Raw genomic sequence first — 21,545 nt, forward strand, 5'->3', positions numbered from 1 at the left:
ACCATTTATAACAACATGGATGAACCTGGAAAACTAAGTGAAATAAGCCAGGCATAGAAAGATAAATACTTCATTATCTCACTTACATGTAGAATTTTTAAAAAGCCAAATTCATAGAAACAGAGAGAAGGGTGGAAACAGATTAGAAGCATGTTAGGGGGTGAGGGAAATGAAGAGGTGGTGGCCAAAAAATATAAGCTTACAGTTATCAAATGAGTACGTTATAAAGACATAATGTGCAGTATGGTGACTAGAGTTAATAATAATGCATTGTATGTTGAAATTTGCATAAAAAGTAGGTCACATATTCTGACAGTTGTGTGTCCGGGTTTGAATCTTCTATCAACAATTCTTCTAGGTATTTTGGCATTTCTTGGTATTTCTTAAAAATCACATTTTGAATTTGGTTCTTAAAAATTATTTCATAGTGGTTGGGATAAATTACTCTTTGCTTTAGCAGTTTCCTCTTTTAATAGCAATCATAAAGTCAGACATTTGACATCCTGAGGAGATGATCTATATCATTACTTTTATGTTTTACATTGCCTTGCCTTTTTCGTGTCCTTTTTGTGAGATTTTCACAACTTTATATTTCTTTTCTTGGATATTTTTGCTATCATTCCTTCTTCTCTGTTATAAATGTTATTTTCTAATTGTCTATAACTCCTTTCCTTTTTGATTGGTCCAAAATATTCTCAGAAGTCTCTGAAAAAATATTGATACTGGAAACATACTTCAAGAATAATGAAGATGATGATACTGAACTAATGAAGAAGAAAATATAATCCCTACTTTGCTGTAAAGTGATTAGCATTCATATTCAACACTCGTAAAATTATTTATATAATTATAGTAATTCAAATACTATTTATTAGTTTTCCGTTATTGCAACCAAACTATAAACAAATCAAAAAGATTTCCAGAATTAATGCAAGGTGGTAATTATCTTGTAACAGAAAATTAAAGATATAACATTGATGTTTTATATGTGTGTGTGTGATTATATACATACACATATACACATAAAATATTTTGAGGGAAAGGGCAGGTGACAGATATAGATACAGTTATTAAATCCTCACTGTGTGTAACAGAGTAGTTGGTAATCTTATTAAAGTTTAAACATAGCTTGGAGTAAAAGAAATAACCACCAAAAAGAAGAACAACAAAAACATACACATACACAAACAATATATATTTTTTATATTTTTTTATTATACTTTAAGTTCTGAGGTACATGTGCACAACGTGCAGGTTTGTTACATATGTATATATGTGCCATGTTGGTGTGCTGCACCCATTAACTCATCATTTAACATTAGGTATATCTCCTAATGTTATCCCTCCCCCCTCCCCCCACCCCACAACAGTCCCCAGTGTGTGATGTTCCCCTTCCTGTGTCCAAGTGTTCTCATTGTTCAATTCCCACCTATGAGCGAGAACATGCAGTGTTTGGTTTTTTGTCCTTGCGATAGTTTGCTGAGAATGATGGTTTCCAGCTTCATCCATGTCCCTACAAAGGACATGAGCTCATCCTTGTTTATGGCTGCATAGTATTCCATGGTGTATATGTGCCACATTTTCTTTATCCAGTCTATCATTGTTGGACATTTGGGTTGGTTCCAAGTCTTTGCTACACGAACAATATTTTTAAGAGGCCATCACTAAAAAGGGACTAGATGGAGGACAGTTTCAAAAGGGAAGTTTAATTTTTTTATGATGATCTTGTCTTTGTTGTTTTATTATGATTTGTACAAATATGCACATATTATTTATGCTAAATTTAACATACTTCTGAAAGAAAAGAAAGTATATATACTTTGTAAACTATAGACAGTTGTCATAGGAAGCAAGAAAGAAATGTCTCACAGCTTAGGGAGGTGAGAGTGTGTGCTCAAGACATATTATTTTAAATAAAAATGTTGAAGCATAGTACACAGGCAAAAAGAGCAGATATTACAAATAATAGGCTCATGAAATATCACTAAGTTGATACACCCTGCAACTACCATCCAGGTCAAGAACCAATCAACGGCGGTACCTCAGAAGCATCCCCTCATTACCTGGTTTCTCATTCTCAAAGTTAAACATTATCTCAGTTAGTTTGGCCTACTTCTGAACTGTACATCAATGACAATATATAATATGTGTTTTTATCTCTTTCACCTAATACTATATTTGAATAGACCACAATTATTTATTAATGTTGTCTAATGTTGATGGACATTGGTGTGATTGCCAGCTTCTGGGTATTACGGGCATGCTTCAGTTTACAACTTTAGAAGTTTTCTGGTTAACATATGTATGGGTTGCTACTGGATATACAGCTGGCAAACTTGGGATAGAAGCAGAATAAACTCTAAGTGATTTTGGCAGGAAAATGATGAGCTAAGTAAGTTAGGACAGACATAAATGAACACGGCTCATGTTTTGCCAGAGATTTAAATTTTTTAAAAAGTTTCACTCCAGTGTTAGTGATCCAACCACTGTGCTGCAAATTTGTGTAGACTGTCATTTAGGAGAGAAGATGATGTCTGTGAAGATTAAATGCAGTGAACTTCGAAGTCCTCTATAGTAAAAAGGCTTTAAAGAACATGGAATAACATAAGAGAGGGTATTTACCTATTTGATCATGATGGTACCCTTTCCAAAGATGTAGAGTAATCCGACTATCATAAAAATATTCCTGTGGCCAGATTTCTGGTGTCATTTAAAGAGCTCCCTATTGACTTGGTGATCTCAACCTGGCTAAGAAAATTCTAACATCTCAGAAGACTTTAAAAGGTATGAGAATTGTCCTTTCCCTTAAGAAAGAACCTAATGACACTTTCTCGTACCTGCCTAGTTTTCACCCCATACACAATAGGGTTCATTGTGGGAGGCATTAGTAGGTAGAGATTAGCCATAATAATATGTATGTGTGGAGGAATGGTGTGTCCCCCAAAACGGTGTGTAAAGAAGGTAAAGGCTGGAACATAGGTGATGACTATGGCACAGATGTGGGCAGTGCAGGTGCTGAAGGCCTTCTGTCGAGCATCTGCTGATGATAGACTCACAACTGCTCGAAGAATCATAGTGTAGGAGATTGTAATGCACAGGATATCAAAGCCCCCAATCAGCAGGGCAACTATCAAACCATAGATGGTGTTAACCCTGACATTACCACAAGATATCTTGGCCACAGACATGTGGTCACAGTAGGTGTGGGGTATGACGTTGCCCTTGCAGTATGGAAGGCGCTTGGTGAGGAAAGTGGAAGGGATAACAAGCATCACACCCCTAAGAAAAGTGAGGAACCCAGCTTTAGCAATGACTGAATTAGTGAGGATGGTGGCATAACGCAGAGGGAAGCAGACGGCCACATAGCGGTCCAGGGCCATGAGCATGAGCACCCCAGACTCCATCCCTGTGAAGGTGTGCACAAAGAACATCTGGGCGAGGCAGGCTTTAAAATCAATCTCCTTGAGATTAAACCACAATATGAAGAGAGTGTTGGGAAGGGTGCTGGTGCACATGAGCACATCTGTGAAGGAAAGAAGGGCTAGGAAGACATACATAGGTCTGTGTAAGGCCTCATCACAGTAGATGAGGTACATAAGGCCGAAGTTCCCTGTAATAGCAATGCTGTACATGGTACACAGTGGGAAGGAGATCCACAAATGCACATCTTCCAAACCAGGGATGCCATTTAGGATGAATGAAGCTGGAGTTAGGCTGGTGCCATTTAGAAATGACATAATGACTGTTGGAAGTTCATTGTATAGCAGTTATAGCATTGCCTCTGTGAGCAGGAAAAAAAAAAAGAGTAATTTCAGGGAGTAACTGACCATCAGTCTTCTTTCCCATAATGGCTATTTTGTTTTTCTTGTAGATCAATGACTATATTTGTTCTATTATGTTTAATATGTGATACATACACTGTCTGGGTGTGTGCCTTAAGCATTAGGTGTTGACAGGAAAAACTGAGTCTAGTCAGTATATTTGGACCCGAATATCTGGGGTCTTTTGTTATCATGTAGTCCATTCTCCAGGCCAATGTTGGCCATGAACTGAACAACTCTGTGGTCAATAATTGATTAAATATTTGCTCTATTCTAGGTGCTCACCATCTTAGAGATCTCCGTTGTATTCTGAAATGTTAACAGACTTCATTAGTTCCTGTGGGCTTACCTTTCAAATTAAATCTGTCCTAATGGACATACTGACAATATTTTCAATCTAGTTTTAGCCCAAACTCCACCCTTTTGGTTTGCAGAAAACTTAAATACAGAAAAATATGAATCATCCCCTTGTAGCTGTAGTTTTCTTGAAGCGAAATCATAGAATGATCTTAGAGGCAAATAAATAATAATAATAATAATCCACTTTCTAATATCATCAAAAGACCACTTGTTTTATAAGTACCATGATATATAGAGGATGAAGGAACATTAAAAATGCAAGAACTTATGAGAATCCAATGTTTTCCTAAGATTACAGTCTAGTCTAATTGACTCTAGAGTCAATTCAATGAAAATAAAGATGCTTATCATTCTAAACAAAATAAATTGACATTCCCTTTAGAACATAGTGCTTTATATTCTACCCATATCAAAACTTCCGCCATAGAATCAAATATTTTTGAGGCTTAAAATAAAGAATATTTTTATCAAATATTTTTGAGGCTATGTAATCTCCAAAACTAAGTTTCTTTTGTATACGGAAGATGTTCAGTACGTTTTTCAAGGCCCACAGAAGAACAGGCAGTGGTAGAACAAGGACCAACAAAACATTTCTGAATAGTAAGGGAGAGAATATTTGGTGTGATAGTGTGCTGTGAGAAAATAAGAACAAACTCAAAGTTATGACCACAGAATAGATGAAAATAGGCTTCACGGGTCTGAAGAAGTGGGCTATATCAGCCGGAATGTGTTGATTAAAATTTTTTAAAAGGAGCAAGTTGTGTGATGGGGGCATATTCCCATATAGAAGGATACTGGAGGAAAACTAAGTAGGCTTTCTAATTCAAAAATATCAATATTGATATTTATAGTTCCTCCTTGACATATTGGAGGTGACCCACCTGTCACTTCAGGGATGTCACTATTGAAAATTTAAGGTTGTATAAAACTGGCTATCCTATTTTCATATGTGTCTTTTATAAAATTTTTATGTCCTTATTTTATGAAATATTAGGGCTGAATAAATGAACTCTTGTCACTTTTCTAATTGAGATATAATTCAAATAACATTACTATCATGTGAAATAGAGGCAACTCACTGAAAAGAAGACAAAACACAGAAAAGTATGGAATGAGGCTGTCATCTCTCTTTTTTTCAGATCACAGAATAAATTCTTTTCTCTCAGAAATGCTGCTTTTAGCTTTCACAGCCAGAGGGAATAAATAGAATACTTCCTGCAAAGATTATGTTTCAGTAATTGAAATGGGAATATTTTATCCAAAGTGAAAATGGAACATACAAGCCAGTTTGTCTGCTGCACCATTTTAAAAGCTAGGAGAATAACTCTTCTGACAGCTCTCTTATTCATCCTCATTTCTCAGCTACTGCAATCTGCACCCATCCCTTTAATAAGAATAAAGCAATCTCAGTTCAGAAATCTGCTCACCCTAATGATCAGTGATGTTGAGCTTTTTCTCATATCATTGTTGGCCACATATGTGTTTTCTTCTGAGATGTGTCTGTTCATATCCTTTTCCTACTTTTTAATAGGTTGTTTTCTCCTTCTAAATTTAAGTTCCTTAAAGATCTGGATATTAGACCTTTGTCAGATACATAGTTTGCAAAAATGTTCTCCTATCCTGTAGGCTGTCTGTTTACTCTGTTGATAGTTTCTTTTGCTGTGCATAACTCCCATAGGAGGGAGAGAATCAGGAAAAATATCTAGTGGATACTAGGCTTAATATCTGGGTGATGAAATAATCCGCACAACAAACCTCCATGACACATATTAACTTACGTAACAAACTTCCAAATCCTGCACATGTAACCCTGAACTTAAAATAAAAGCTTAAACAAAAGTAAATCTGCTTACCCTGAAAACTACCGGAGTTCCTCAAGAAACTGAAGACCTATCCATGGATCAAGTCATATTTATGTCTATGTGATCCTCTTGGTCCTGAAGGAGAAATATAATACCTACACTGAGACCTTGGGAGGCAAGTGGAGGAGGGAACATTTCTATTATCTGTCCATATGTGTGTGTGCGTGCATGCATGCATGTGTGTATGTTGTGGATGTTTTATATTCTGAAGTTGAGTAATGGAAAACACTTGGTTGTTATTGTCTCTACTGTAGTCTCAGAAGAGAAGTGATTTCCCCAGTGAATGCATTTGTGTATGTGTGTATGTTTAGAATATGAACAAAAGAGAATTAAGAATCAGCTATATCTGGGTCCTAAGGATACTGGCTAAGCCAGTGGGAGCAGTCTTCAGAACTATTTTGACGTCATTATAGTCTGGGACTCCTGGGGACATAATTTTTTACAGGTACAGCAGAGATACATATGTCTGAAACCACTTGGAGTACCATAATTAAATCCTTTTGAGAGGCACACCTGCCTCTTTTTTCAAAACTTAGCACAATGTCATGCACAAAATTAGTACTGAAAAAGATGTTTTTAAAGAAAACTTAAATAATGCTGGTATGCAAACAATTGAGTTGTATATGTGACCTTTTATTTCATGTCTCCAATATATTTGCTTATTATTTATAACATTTTTATGAACATGATTTGGAATTATCTAGACATATTTTTCACTCTGTGAAAAATGAGTAATTTGCTTCTTTCTTTCCTATTTGTATGATTTTTTCTTGCCTTATTGCACTGGTTAGGATCTTCCTTCTATGCAATGTTTACCAAGAGTAGCAATAATGAATATCTTTGCTTCATTACTAAGGACTGGGTATAATGATGCCTACCGAGGGTAATGAAACTTAGTTCCAAATGATTATATAAAGACCTAGACTAATGGTACAGTGCAGAAGCATAGCTATGCCATAATAAAAAATAATATATTTCACTTAACAATGCCCTCTAGGTTCATCTATGTTGTTGCTTGTGACAGAATTTTCTGAATTTTTTAAGGCCAAATAGTATTCCATTGTGTATATATTCCATATTTTTAAGCCCATTCATTCATTGATGGACACATTTTGACTACTGCAAATAATACTGCAATGAACACGAGGTTGCAGACATCTCATTAACATATTGATTTCAATTTCTTTGAGCATATACCCAGTGAGACTGCTGGATCATATGGTAATTCCGTTTTTGATTTTTTGAGGAACCTCTATACTGTTTTCTAAAAGAACTGCACTAATTTAAATTCCCAACAAGAGTGTATAATGGTTCACTTTTCTCAACATTTTCATCAACAGCTCTTATCTTTCATCCTTTTGATAATAGCCAATATAACAGGTGTGAGGTAATAATGTCTTATTATGGTTTTAATTTGCATTTCTCTAAAGATTAGTGATGTTGAGCATTTCCTCACATACTTTTTGGCCACTTGTATGTCTTCTTTTGAGACATTTTTATTCAAGTCCTTTCTCTACTTTTTATAGGGTTTTTTTTTGGCAATTGAGTAGTTTGAATTCCTTGTTTATTTTGGATATTAGTCCTTATCCAGCATATGATTTGCAAATTTTTTTTTCAATCTGAGAAGTTATCTCTCTATTGGTATTTTTGGCTATACAGAAGCATTTTAATATAATCCAATCTCAATTGTTTATTTTTGCTTTTGTTGCCTGGTGCTTTTGGGGTCATAGTCATTAAATCTTTGCCCAAACCAATCTCATGGAGCTTTTCTCCTATGTTTTCTTTTATTAATTTAATGTTTCAAGTTTTATATTTGAATCTTTAATTTATTTTGAGTTGATTCTTGTATAAGAGATAAGCTAAGGGTTCATTTATATTTTCTGTATGTGGATATCAATTTTTCCCAATACCATTTATTGAAGACAGGTCCTTTTCTTTTTAAATGTGTGGGTTTGCTTCTGGGATCTCTATCCTATTCCATTGGTCAATGTATCTGTTTTTATGCCAGTACCATGCTGTTCTGATTACTATAGCTTTGCAATATATGTTGAAATTCTGTAGTGTGGTGTCTCCAGCTTTATTCTTTTTGGTCAATATTGCTTTGACTAATTAAGGTCTTTTATAGTTCCATAGAAATTTTAAGATTTTTTTCCATTTCTGTGAAGAATGATATTGGAATTTTTATAGAGATTGCATTGAATCTGCAGATTGCTTTGGGCTTTATAGACATTTTAAGAATATTAATTCTTCCAGTCCATGAACATGAGATATCAATCATTCCATTTATTTATGTCATCTTCAATTTCTCTTTTTTAACTTTTATTTTAGATTTGGTGGTACTTATATTTCTAATTTTATACCATTACTATATTTTATTGATTGTCATAGCATTATAATACATTTTTAAATTAGTGTAAGTGCTGTCAATTAGGTCCTTCTTTAAAAAGATTCTTTGGATATCCTTTGTCCTTTGCATTTCCATAGACAATTTAGAATTAATTGTTTAATTTCTACAAAAAGCTGTCTTGGATTTTTGTGAAGACAATATTGAACCTATAGATCAATTTGAGATTCCACAAACTGCACTCATAGGATGGCAAACTTAATTTATAAATGTTGTATGTATTCTCATTGCTACACTGGCCAGCCACTCTCCTGTCTCTCTCCCTCTTCTTGGGCCTCCCTGTTCCTTCAGGCACAACAATATTGAAATTAGGCCAATAAATGACCCTGCAATGGTCACTAAGTGTAGAGTGAAAGGAAGAGTCACATATCTCTCACTTTAAATTAAAAAAAAAAAACTATAAATGATTAAACTTAGTGAGAAAGGCATGACAAAAGCTGAGATAGACCAAAAGCCAGTCCTCTTATGCCAAACAGTTATCCAAGTTGTGAATGCAAAAGGAAAGTTATTGAAGGAAATTAAAGGGATACTGCAATGAACACATAAATGACAAGAAAGCAAAACAGCCTAATGGCTGATATGAAGAAAGTTTAAGTGGTCTAGACCAAACCAGCCACGATATTCCCTTAAGCCAAAACCTAATCTAGAGCAAGGCATCAACTATTTTAATTCTTTTAAGCCTGATAAATGTAAGGATGTTGCAGAAGAAAAGTTTAAGTTAGCAGAAGTTGGTTCATGAGGGAAAGAAGCCATCTCCATAACACGAAAGCGCAAGTGTTGATGTAGAACCTGCAGCAAGTTATCCAGAAGATCCCACGATCATTGATAAAAATGGATTCACTAAACAACAGATTTTCAATGTAGATGAAACAGCCTTCTCTCTCTCTCTCTCTCTCTCTACATATATATATATTTATTTATTTATTTATTTATTTATTTATTTATTTATTTATTTATTTTGAGACAGAGTTTCACTATTGTCACCCAGGCTGGAGTGCAATGGCCCGATCTTGGCTCACTGCAACCTCTGCCTCCCCGGTTCAAGTGATTCTCCTGCCTCAGCCTCCCAAGTAGCTAGGATTACAGGCTCCCTTGCCACGTCTGGCTACCTTTTTGTGTTTTTAATAGAGACAGGGTTTCACCATGTTGGCTAGACTGGTCTCAAACTCCTGACCGCAAGTGATCCACTCACCTTGGCCTCCCAAAGTGCCGGGATTACAGGCATGAGCCACCGTGTCTGGCTGAAACAGCCTTCTTTTGGAAGAGCATGTCATCATAGAGAGGATAAGTCAATGTCTGTCTTCAAAACTTCAAAGAACAGGCTGACTGTCTTGTTAGGGGCTAATGCAGCTGGTGACTTTAAGTTGAAACCAATGCTCATTTACCAATCCCCAAATCCTAGGGCCCTTAATAATTATTCTAACTCTATGTTGTCTTTGCTCTCTATATAGAACATCAAAGCCTGGATGACAGTACATATGTTTAGAGCATGGTTTATTGAATATTTTAAGCCCACTGTTGAAACCTACTGCTCAAGAAAAATGGATTCCTTTCAAAATATTCCTGCTCATTGACAATGCACCTGGCGACTCAAGAGCTGTAATGGAAACATACAGGGAGATTAATTTATTTTCAAGCCTGCTCATACAACATCCATTCTGCAGCACATGGAACAAGAAGCAATTGTGACTTTCAAGTCTTATTTATTTAAGAAATACATTTTGTAAGACTATAGCTGCCATCGATGGTAATTGTTCTGATGTGCATGTGTAAAGTCAACTGAAAACCTTCTAGAAAGGATTCACCATATTAGATACCATTAAGAACATTTATAATTCATGGGATGAGGTCAAAATATCAACATTAACAGGGGTTAGAAATAAGTTAGTTCTAACTTCGATGGAGTCAAGACTTTACTGGAGGAAATCACTAAAGATGTGATGTAAATAGCAAAAGAAATAGAATTGAAAACGAAACCTGATGATGTGACTGAATTGCTGCAATCTCATGAGAAAACATGAATAATGTGGAGTTGACTTTTGTGGATGAGCAAAGAAAATGGTTCCTTGAGATGGAATCTACTCTTGGTGAAGATGTTGTGAACATTGTTGAAATGACAACAAAGGATTTTGAATATTACCTAGATTTAGTTGAGAAAGCAGTAGTATGGTTTGAGAGGATTAACTCTGAAAGCTGCTTCACTGTGGGTAAAATGCTATCAAACAGCATCACATACCACAGGCAAATCTTTCATGAAAGTAAAAGTCAATCAATGGGGCAACATTTATTGTCCTATTTTAAGAAATTGCCACAATCACTCCAACCTTCAGCAACCACCACCCTAAGTAGTCAACAGCAATCAAAGACTCTCCACCAGCAAAAAGATTATGGCTCACGGAAGGCTCAGATAATCACTAGCATTTTTTAGCAATAGCATATTTTCAAAAAGGTCTATTTATTTTTTAGGCATAATGCTATTGTATACTTAATAGACCATAGTATAGTGTAAACATACATTTTATGTGCACTGAGAAACCCAAAATTCATGTGACTCACGTTATTGCAGTGGTCTGAAACTAAATCTGTGCTATGTCTAAGGTATGCCTGTATTATAACCAGATAAATAGACTTCATTTTAATTTCTCACACCTATTCATAAGTATATTATTATATACACATAGCATTTATAAGCAGATATACCTGCTTAATACAGTTTTAATTCAGAAAACAAACAAAAAGCAAAAAAAAAAACGAAGTAAGGATATTTTTCAAAGATTTTCTTACTTGAGGAACTTTGTAGCAGAGTCTAGGACTTGAAGCATTACCTAGCATCTGATAGCTTACTATTTATTTAAGTATTATTTTAAAAATGCTATTAATATTGTAACTCACAAGTTTTAAAAGGAAAGCTGACATCTATGTTTTTCATTTATTAGCTAACTGCTCTGGAATAAAGCTACACACCACCATATTGTTAATAATTGAAGACTCACTCTGGGCTGAAGCTCTATGGCATAGAGCTTATTTTATGTGTTTCGGTAAGCGAATTGGCTCACTGAAAAAGAAAAAAGGATCTACATTTGTGGGGATTCTGTCCATCGTAGCTGCTTGTGCTAGAAGAAAGATGTACCATTACATCATATTACTGTTTACCGTTTTCACCTCTCCATAGACTGCATTCATTCTACAAACCCAAGGTATTAAATTGTGGTCACGATGTTCTTTGATTCCTTTCCAGACATCTGTCTACTTTGAGGAGAATTTCAATCCCAGCCTTTGATGTTTCCTTAAACTTGATCAAGATGTACTAACAGGGATTGCAACAGAAAAGAATGCTATATTTCTACTGAAGTAAAGGGGAACAGTGATGGAGAGACAGTGCATTTAACAGTGTTAACCTTTCAAATAAAGACATAACTCAGCCTTATTGCAGAATATATATATTTTAATGAGCCCCTAGCATAAAAGATTCTGAAATTGTTTACTCAATATTTTTGAGAAAGCTTTAAAATACCCACATGGCACATGAATAAATATATAAAATGTTATGAAACTGGAATGGAACTGCCCTAGGGAGTCAGGTAAAATTCCAGGTTTATGATTCAATAGATGCTAGACACTTCACATGTCCCATCAATAATAAAATTTGAAATTTTTTTTCTGTCAGGCATAGACATATTCTAAATATAAATCTATTTTCAACAAAGGTAAATTCACCTCCTTTTCAGAGACCTATGGGACATCTATCTGTAAAGCCCCAAAGAATTTTTTTACCTTGGCTTGGAAAATCCCCAGAGAAGATATTAAGTTTGTTACATAGGGTTCCTCATCAATATTCTGCAACTGTTTCTGAGTAATATCAGTCATGAATGGGAATTTAAAAACATCTGGCACCAGGGTGAGTTTGGATGAAAATGGTTCAGATAAAAGGAAAACAAATATATAAAATGCACAAAATTGCTACTATACAGGAGGGATTTAAGTGAGAGAGCAGTTGAATAAGGAAGTTCTGAATTACTTCACTCTTTAGAATTTTGAAACCAAGGAATTTGCAAATTGCCTTGAGGAGGGAGAAGAGGGAGACAATTAAATGTAGTTTAGGTCCTGAAGGAAGGGGATTCCATGAGGCTGATGTGACAAGGACCAAAGAGATACAGGCAAGCATATTTCTATACAATAATAGAAAAACTTCTCTGCCCTCCATAGATGGAAGAGTATTCCTCAGGAAGCAGTAACATCTCTACCATTGAAAATGAATTAGTGTAAGAGTTAGGATGGAGGGTGGGAAGACGGAAAAGATCAGAGAAAATAACTAATGGGTACTAGACTTATTACCTGAGTGATGAAATAATCTCCACAACAAACCCCCATGACAAAAATTTACCTATGGAACAAACCTGCACTTGTATCCCTAAACTTAAAAGTTAAAAAAAAGAACACTTGGAAGAAATTCTAGTGATCACGTAGCCCAAGTTCTTGACGACATTAATGACATATGCCGTTTTCCCACTGCTTGATACCTCAGATGGCAGTGATCCCATTATCTTATTAGAAAATTTTATCTGTGTGAATGGGCAACATTCCTCAAAGCCAAATTTACATTTCTGTAACATTTTTCTATTTATAATATGTTTATTTTGGGGATATGCAAAATAACACAAAAGACAATTTGCATGCATCTACTACATGTACTCTTCCCAATTCTAAATATCTCCGATTTCATTAATTTTTAATTTTTGTAGGTAAGATTAAGGACGTCTTGAAACTTGAAATCATGTCTTCCTAATACATTTTTATTTTTCAAAGTTCATTGTGACACTAATTTGTTAAGGTATTTATGTATAAGCAGGAGGACCATCCAAAAAGGAGATTTTAGAATTTATTCATCCATCCATTCATTACACAGCTTGGGATGAACATAGCAGGCATTGATACTGCAAGTAGAAACATCTTTAATTGTACATGTTTGTTAAGCTTGAGAAAACTTCAGTAGGTATGGATGGACTGAGAGAATGAGAATTAGAATACTGGGAGATACATTCAGATATTTAAAAGAGCCCTAATTGTGTAGGATTTTGTAAACAAATATAAGGATGTTGGTGTTTGCTCTGAGTAAGACGGAAGTATCCAGGAGGTTTTAAGGGATGGCTCGATATAATTTTATTTTCACTTATTTTGTAGAGCAATATAATGATAATAATACTAACAATAATTATGATAGTATTACGTATTTTTCTTATTATGTTCCAGGTTGTGCTGAAAAATTACATGGTTTACTTTACTTAACATTAAAAGTATTTTGCCTTAAAGCAAAATGCTTTAAAAATAATCAGTTCTATTTTTTATTGTTTTCTAGAAGGTTTTACTTTTATCTTTTTTATATACTGAGATTATTTATACAGCAACACTTGAAAAGATTTCCACTGACTAATGGTTAAAAAAAACTCTGTAGAAAACTCTAGGTTAAATCCCATCACAGCGATAGAGACAGACAGACAGACACACACACACACACACAGAGAGAAAGAGAGAGAGAGAAGCAATCAAAATTAGAACTTTGAAGAAGGAGATTAAAATATAACAGAAGATAATATAAAATAATTTGTTAAATTGCAATGATATGGAAAAATGAATAATTCAATTTGGTAATCTACAGCAACCAATAACTGGGGAAATATTTTTAAAAAGAAAGAAAGAATGAAAGAAAGAAGGAAAGAAACAAAAGGTAAGACTATGGAGTCTCACTTTAATCAGAAAAGCTTACAAGGTTAGATTCATGTTTCAGACTTCAGAAGAAAGATGGAAAGCTAACCATTCTCAAAAACTGGACTAAAAAATTAGTAAAGATTTTATCCTACCCAATATAATTGTCTATAGTTATTTGGGGGCTAAAAATAATACATCAAAAGAAGGTATAAAATTATGATCATATGTAATACATGTACTGTATATTAATAGTATATGTAAGCACACTTATATAAAAGAGTGATATATATCATGGATTTATCATATGTATCATGCTCACATATATCATGCTTATATATATCATGCTTATCAACATAGAGATTTGAGGAGAGTTAACAAAAAGCATGAAAATTACGTAGAGCTTAATAATGTTATTAGCTAAATGCAAACATTTCAAAAATATTTCATGCTTACCATCAAGAAACCTGAAAGAATACAAAAAGAGACGAATACAAAATACACATGGCCATGATTTATAAATTGTAACTTATTATGTACCTTTCTGGCCCTTCCCATCTCTGCCCTTGATTTTTCCGACTTGGAAAATCCAGACTTGCCAGGTTTACACTTGTATACAGATCAAGCTGAATCATAATAGAAGTGCATAATTGGTAGGTGCTGACATAATTTGATTAACTATAACCCAGTGGACACATCTCAAAGTATTTCTTGAAAGAAGGGATAGTATGTAGTGAATTAAGAAAATCAATGTTACTTAAATAGAGTTTATAATTTGGAAATAGGTTGAGGTTGCAAAGTCAAGCATTACTAAATGGCCCAGGAATGTAAGCAGACACATATAAACAGAGTTTCCAGTAGAAAACCAAGCCAGGCCAGGGCTTTGGCACTATGTTTACAATATGTTTTTATTCTGTTGGTTCAGTTACAGTCACAGGACCATTCAATAGAATCAAAAAACATAGTTTGGGTACAAAATGATTATTTTTTCCTAAATTTATTATTTAGATTGTGAAAAATGCTTTTTTATATTTTTTTCTCTGGATGAAAATAATCTCACTACTCTCTCCTTATACAGGACAACTTTATTGGCACAAAAACTAGCATGTTTTGTAATTGGTGAGCATCATGCATGGAGCCAACAGTTCCAGCCTGACACCAAGATATTTCATTCTCAATGGCGTTCCTGGGCTGGAAGCTGCACACATCTGGATCTCCCTGCCTTTCTGCTTCATGTACATCATTGTTGTTTTGGGGAACTGTGGACTTATATACCTCATTAGCCATGAGGAGGCCCTGCACCAACCCACCTACTACTTCCTAGACTTGCTGTCTCTTACAGATGTTACTGGATGTACCTCATTTGTTCCCAATATGTTATGTATTTTTTGGTTTGGCCTCAAGGAAATTGACTTTAATGCCTGCCTTGTGCAGATGTTTTTCATCCACATGCTGACAGGCATGGAGTCTGGGGCGCTCATGCTTATGGCTCTAGACCGCTATGTGGCCATTTGCTACCCTCTACACTATTCCACCATCTTCACCGACACTGTAATTACCAAAGTTGGGCTTGTCACCTTCATTCAAAGTGTGTTGCTTATGATTCCATTTGCTTTCCTGATCAAGTGTCTTCCCTATTGCAGGGGCAACCTCATCCACCACACCTATTGTAACATATGTCTGTGGCCAAATTATGCTGTGGTAATGTCCAGATTAATGCCATCTATGGTCTCATAGCTGCCACATTGATTGGGGGGTTTGACGTGTTCTGTATCTCCATGTCTTACACCATGATTATCCGTGCTGTAGTGAATTTGTCATCTGCAGATGCTGCCACAAAGCCTTCAGTACCTGTACATCACATATATGTGCTATTTTCATCACTTATGTCCCAGCCTTTTTCAACTTCTTCACTCACCGCTTTGGGGGACATACCATACCTCATCATGTTCACATTTTTATAGCTAACCTTTACCTGATGCTGCCTCCCACCTTAAATCCAATTGTCTATGGAGTGAAGACCAAGCAGATCCGTGAAGGAGTGATCAAATTGTTTTTTAGAGAGAAAGGTATTTTAAGTATGACATAAATCTATGATATAGAAGTCTGAATCAGCATAAAGATAAAGTTATAGAGGAAGAGAATAAATGTAAGATTCAAAAACTATGAACTCAGGAAAAAATGTGAATATTCTGCCATAAATTTTATTAAATAATCACAAAATGTTTAATTGAAGACTTCAATGTGATAAAAGACATAAAATAGACAAGATATAATTATACATTTTACAAAACTTAACTTTAGTTAGACCTGTCGAATGGACTGAATTTCAAATGTCCTGTTATCCTTTCTAGTCTATATTTATGTGAAACTTGTATAACTTTAGAGAAAAACATCTTTGCCTGCTCATTTATCTCTGACATCCTGCTGCCTGGGTAAGTATTTGGATTTATATGAATGCTCCAGTGCACACAAAAATGAAGCTGCAATAAATGTGGTTACTAGAGTGATAACGATTGGGGAAATACTCTTTGCAGTTAATGTCAAGAATAATTTTGAAAGATTCAATGGATACTACTTGAGAGTTGTTTGAGGACAGGAGAGATGTAGAGGAAAGAAGACTTGAAGAAATCTACATACTTTGCCAATCAAAGATGTCTGGGCTTGACTGACTGATCTGAGTTTCATGTAGATGGAGAAGCAGTAGAGTGGTCAAGGACAATGGAGAAAGTCGTACAGTTGGCCCTCCTTATATGTGGGTTCTGCACCCTGGGATTCAACCAGCTGCAGATAAAAAATACTTGGAAAAAAATAATACAACCATAAAAATGATAGAAACAAATAATACAATATAACAACTGTTTACATAGAATTCACTTTGCATTAGGTATCATAAGTAATCTAGAAATGATTTAAAATACACAAGAGGATGTGTGTAGGTTATATAAAAACACCACACCATTTTATATAAAGGACTTGATCATCCACAGATTTTATTATGGGTCGTGTCCTGTAACCACTCCCTCATGAATACTGTGGGAACACTATACTTTATTTAGATTTCTGGAAATAGCAGAGATAAAGTGCATGGTAGTATTAGAATGATAAATGTATTTAGTAATAGCAAGATTGAATTAAACGTGAGAAAAATATTAAGAACATAATCCAAGAGAAAATTGAAGTAATAAATAGACTGTGATCACAAAATAAATATAAATGGATAAGCAGGTCAAGATGTTATATTGATGAAAATTATATTCTTATTTGCTAATATAAATGATATATTTTAATATCATGTTATATATAGTCAAATAGCAAAATAGTAAAATAGATTAATCACACCATATATTTTTGCAATAAGATTTTCATATCTGGGAGTAAAACCTGAGTTTTTTGTTTTTTTTTTTTTTTTTTTTTTTTTTTTTACATTTTTTTTTATTATACTTTAAGTTTTAGGGTACATGTGCACATTGTGCCGGTTAGTTACATATGTATACATGTGCCATTCTGGTGCACTGCACCCACTAACTCGTCATCTAGCATTAGGTATATCTCCCAATGCTATCCCTCCCCCCTCCCCCAACCCCACAACATTCCCCAGAGTGTGATATTCCCCTTCCTGTGTCCATGTGATCTCATTGTTCAATTCCCACCTATGAGTGAGAATATGCAGTGTTTGGTTTTTTGTTCTTGCGATAGTTTACTGAGAATGATGGTTTCCAATTTCATCCATGTCCCTACAAAGGACATGAACTCATCATTTTTTATGGCTGCATAGTATTCCATGGTGTATATGTGCCACATTTTCTTAATCCAGTCTATTATTGTTGGACATTTGGGTTGGTTCCAAGTCTTTGCTATTGTGAATAATGCCGCAATAAACATACGTGTGCATGTGTCTTTATAGCAGCATGATTTATAGTCCTTTGGGTATATACCCAGGAGTTTTATTTTTTAAACAAGCTAAAATTATGAAGTGTCTCTATGTAATGTAAATCATAAGCTTATCAATAGTAAAGTTTTTATATCTTAGAATTAGGTTTTTTCATTTGGTAAAGTTTGTTTATCAGGAAACTTCATTTAAGCCATTCAAAACACTATCAAACAGATCAATAAATTACTTTTCCTAAATTGTTGTTTTAAAACATATACATGGTCTAATATTATAATGATGTTTCACATTTATTATTTCACCAAACTTTTACTTCAAAACTATGAGATAGGTATAATTGTCTGCATTACATAAATGAAGAATATAAGGTACACAAGTGGAAAGACTGGATGAATCTTAGAATATTACAATTAAAATTTGAAAACAATAATGTTAATAGACCTATGCTGGGGTTGGGGGAAGAAACAACAGCAACAGCAACAAAGTAAAACAAGAATATATCCTTAAAATCTGGATAAGTAAAATGCAATAAATAAGATGTATTTGAGGCAATGAGTAACAATCGCAAATTAATCTTGTTATCTTCATCATTACAAATTCAAAAGTATGTTTCATGAAAAGAAAAAAGACTCTGAAAACTAAGACTCAAAATTGAATTACAGCCAGCAGGCCAATATCTTTGAGAAATTTCAAAAAGAAGTATAAGTTGGATGGCCATAGAACAAAATTCTACTTAGTATTCATGGGAGAAGAGACAGAGAGATAGATAGAGGTAGACATAGAGATAGAGATGGAGATAGAGATAAAGATAGAGATAGAGACAGAGATGATAGAGATAGAGAGAGATGGGAGAGAGAGACAGACAGACAGACAGATAGGGAAGAGGGAAGGAAATAAAAGGGAAGCAGGGGGAAACCAAGAGGACTGGGAAAGATAGTGGAAAACATTTTATTTTAAGTTGCATCTTGTGCCCTAGAGACCAAGTGTTGGGTGGCAGAGATCGGCAGGCTTTCTGAAACAGACCCCAATATTCCCACATCAACTTCACACAGTTACATTAGATCTAGAACCAAGGTATCAAAGAACTCACATTGAGATTTCAATTTGTTAAACCATGTTTCCTTTTCAAACTCTAAGAGATATATTAATATTCCCAAAGGAAAGGAAGAAAAAGAAAATGACAAAGTGATACAAAGTATAAGGAAGATTATCTTGTTTTTACAGAATCTCCAGAACCACTTAGTCAATCATTTCAGATGGGCCACATGTGCAGAGATAAAGAAAATGGAACAAAATAACAATACAGGTGGGAGGACACAAAATACAGCAAACATTCCACAGGAACTGCTTCTGCTCACAAATCTCTACTAATAGTTATGTTTTGTGTTTTACTGAACTGGCAAAATTAAGTCAAAAATATAACTAATATCTTATCTCACTCTTTCCCTGAGTTCTGTCTCTTTTAAATTAATGACAAATGTGCTTTCCCTTAAATTAAAAAAAAAACTATAGATATAGCTTGTTGTTGGGTATAAAAATACTCTGGGAATAAATGCTCGGTGCCACAAAGTGAAACCCGCACTCAGGCAAAAGTTATCTTAGCAAGGCAATTTACTTCTGCAGAAGGGTGCCACTCACATCAATCAAGATTGCAAGAGCACAGGGAACAAAGGAGAGCAGCGAGGTTTTCTCTCTAATGGTAGTTTCTACTTCTGTGTCACTCCCCCATGGGCCGGGGTCAGACCGCACAGTCTGAGCTAACCTGATTTGTTACTTGCAGATATCTTTCTAAATATGGAAGGGAAGGGGGACTTGAGGTACAGTGGTGAGGCCTGTGAGATGTGCAGTTTCGGGGGAACAGTGGGTGCAGACAACTAAGGGAACAGATGTGAGTTATTGATTAGAGCTGATGGGAAGCAGGTAGGCTGTTTTACAGTAACTAGGGACAAGGGGGAACAGGAAAGTTGAGTTTGAGAACAAAAGACAAGGAAGTTAGCAGGCTAAATCTTTGAAGAGAAACTCAGAGAAATTCATTGTATCTTACAATTCCACTCTTTTAATTTTCTTATGATTCTTTCTCTTCAAACGTTTTTAACATGTCTTGGCTTTGCCATTCGATTTGATCTTCTAAAAGGAAGAGCTTACTTGAATAAGGTGGAGGAGAACTAAGGGAGGCTTTAGGACGTGCTGTTTGTACAGTCCTTTGTATTAGCCTATGGATGCGTGGTATGACATAACACCTAACAAGAAAGAGTACACTTATTACAATTGCAAGAGAAATAAGAATTAAGGCTATGATTCTTTTCCGTTTACTGAACTACTTTCTTAGCCATCCTGAAATAGGGTCAGTGACTAGAATTTTTAGCTAGTTTATTGGATAAAGTGGTAAGTCTTTGTAAGGCCTTTTTTATGCTCCTATCGGGGGCAGTGTTGTTTGGGATTAAGGTAAAACATTGGGTTTTAATCATAACACAAACCTCACCTTTTTGGCTAATAACATGTCTAGTGCTATTCTGTTTTCTTAAGCTCTTTGGTTAGTAGGCTTTAATTGGTCAGCTATTCCTTTGATAGCATCCCTGGTGTAATTAATAAACTGCTGCTGATTATAATGGATGTAATTTATCTAAGCTACATTTTTATTAATAGTTACTTGTGGAAATATGGATTCAAATCCTGCAGCTATTTGGTCTCGGGCTTTGAACCTGTCAGGCACTCCTTGTGGGACACTAATGGCATCTATGTAAACTTGAGAGTTAAAAGACTTACAAGGGGCTTCTCTTATTTTTCGGTGTTGTGGTTTTTCTTTTTCTGGTTGATGAAATTCTAGAGTGAAAGGGATAGCCAACTGGACAAAAGCACAAGTGCCGCTCCCATTACTTGGCAGAGTGTCCAGTAAGGGTGTACTGCAACACTACCATATATCCGCTGAAGGATGACTAAGGGCAGACTGATGGGTAAGCTCTTGGAAGGGCCTAAGCTTGCTGCAACGTGTTAAGCTTCCAAGGAATGCCAAGTTCTCCCCGTTGGGAGAGACATGAGGTGAAACTGACATCAGGAGGTGGAAGCTGAATGGCCCTCGGGGGCTGACCTGCAGGGTGTTGGACTTCAGGATATAGCAGAGAGAGAGCTTGGCATGATTTGTTGCCTTAGGCTGTGGAATCTTGGAAAACAGCTACTATACAGCCCATGTCTGGTCGACTGAAGGACTATCCTAGTGGAAAGGAGACAATCTGGGCCTCTGGTCTGCTGTGCACACAAGAATAACAATTGCTTTTATTCAAAGTGCGGACAGAATATTGAATCCATCCCAAATAAGCATTTATATCTTTAGATCTTGTTTCAATTGCTAGAGTTTGTCTTAGATCCTTCACTTCTACAATATTTACTTTGGCATTGTTGTTGGGCAGGGTAGAAAGTTTAGAAGGTGAAGGAGGGTCAATAAAGCGTATTTTAAAGAGGCCTACAGGGTCGTATCCATTGGCCTCTGCCCCTAAGCCGTAAAA

General features: G+C 35.3%; 1 protein-coding gene and 1 pseudogene across 1 annotated transcript; one reads left to right on the top strand and one right to left on the bottom strand.

Moving 5' to 3' along the window:
• Window positions 1-1,399: 1,399 nt before the first annotated feature.
• Window positions 1,400-6,189, bottom strand: OR52N1 (olfactory receptor family 52 subfamily N member 1). Its single transcript, XM_055355297.2, has 2 exons — window positions 6,035-6,189; window positions 1,400-3,781 (listed from the first exon to the last, which is right to left on the bottom strand). Exon 2 carries the CDS (start codon window positions 3,735-3,737, stop codon window positions 2,778-2,780), a length of 960 nt encoding a protein of 319 aa, XP_055211272.2. The 5' UTR covers window positions 3,738-3,781; window positions 6,035-6,189; the 3' UTR covers window positions 1,400-2,777.
• Window positions 6,190-15,278: 9,089 nt separating this feature from the next.
• On the top strand, window positions 15,279-16,239 carry LOC129525431 (olfactory receptor 52N2-like; annotated as a pseudogene).
• Window positions 16,240-21,545: the final 5,306 nt, after the last annotated feature.

Source organism: Gorilla gorilla, chromosome 9, assembly GCF_029281585.2.
Source record: "Gorilla gorilla gorilla isolate KB3781 chromosome 9, NHGRI_mGorGor1-v2.1_pri, whole genome shotgun sequence".
Lineage (NCBI taxonomy): Eukaryota > Metazoa > Chordata > Mammalia > Primates > Hominidae > Gorilla > Gorilla gorilla.

Excerpts from the sequence above, each read along its gene's own strand:
- OR52N1 (XM_055355297.2), bottom strand. The coding sequence starts at position 3,737 with ATGTCATTTCTAAATGGCACCAGCCTAACTCCAGCTTCATTCATCCTA.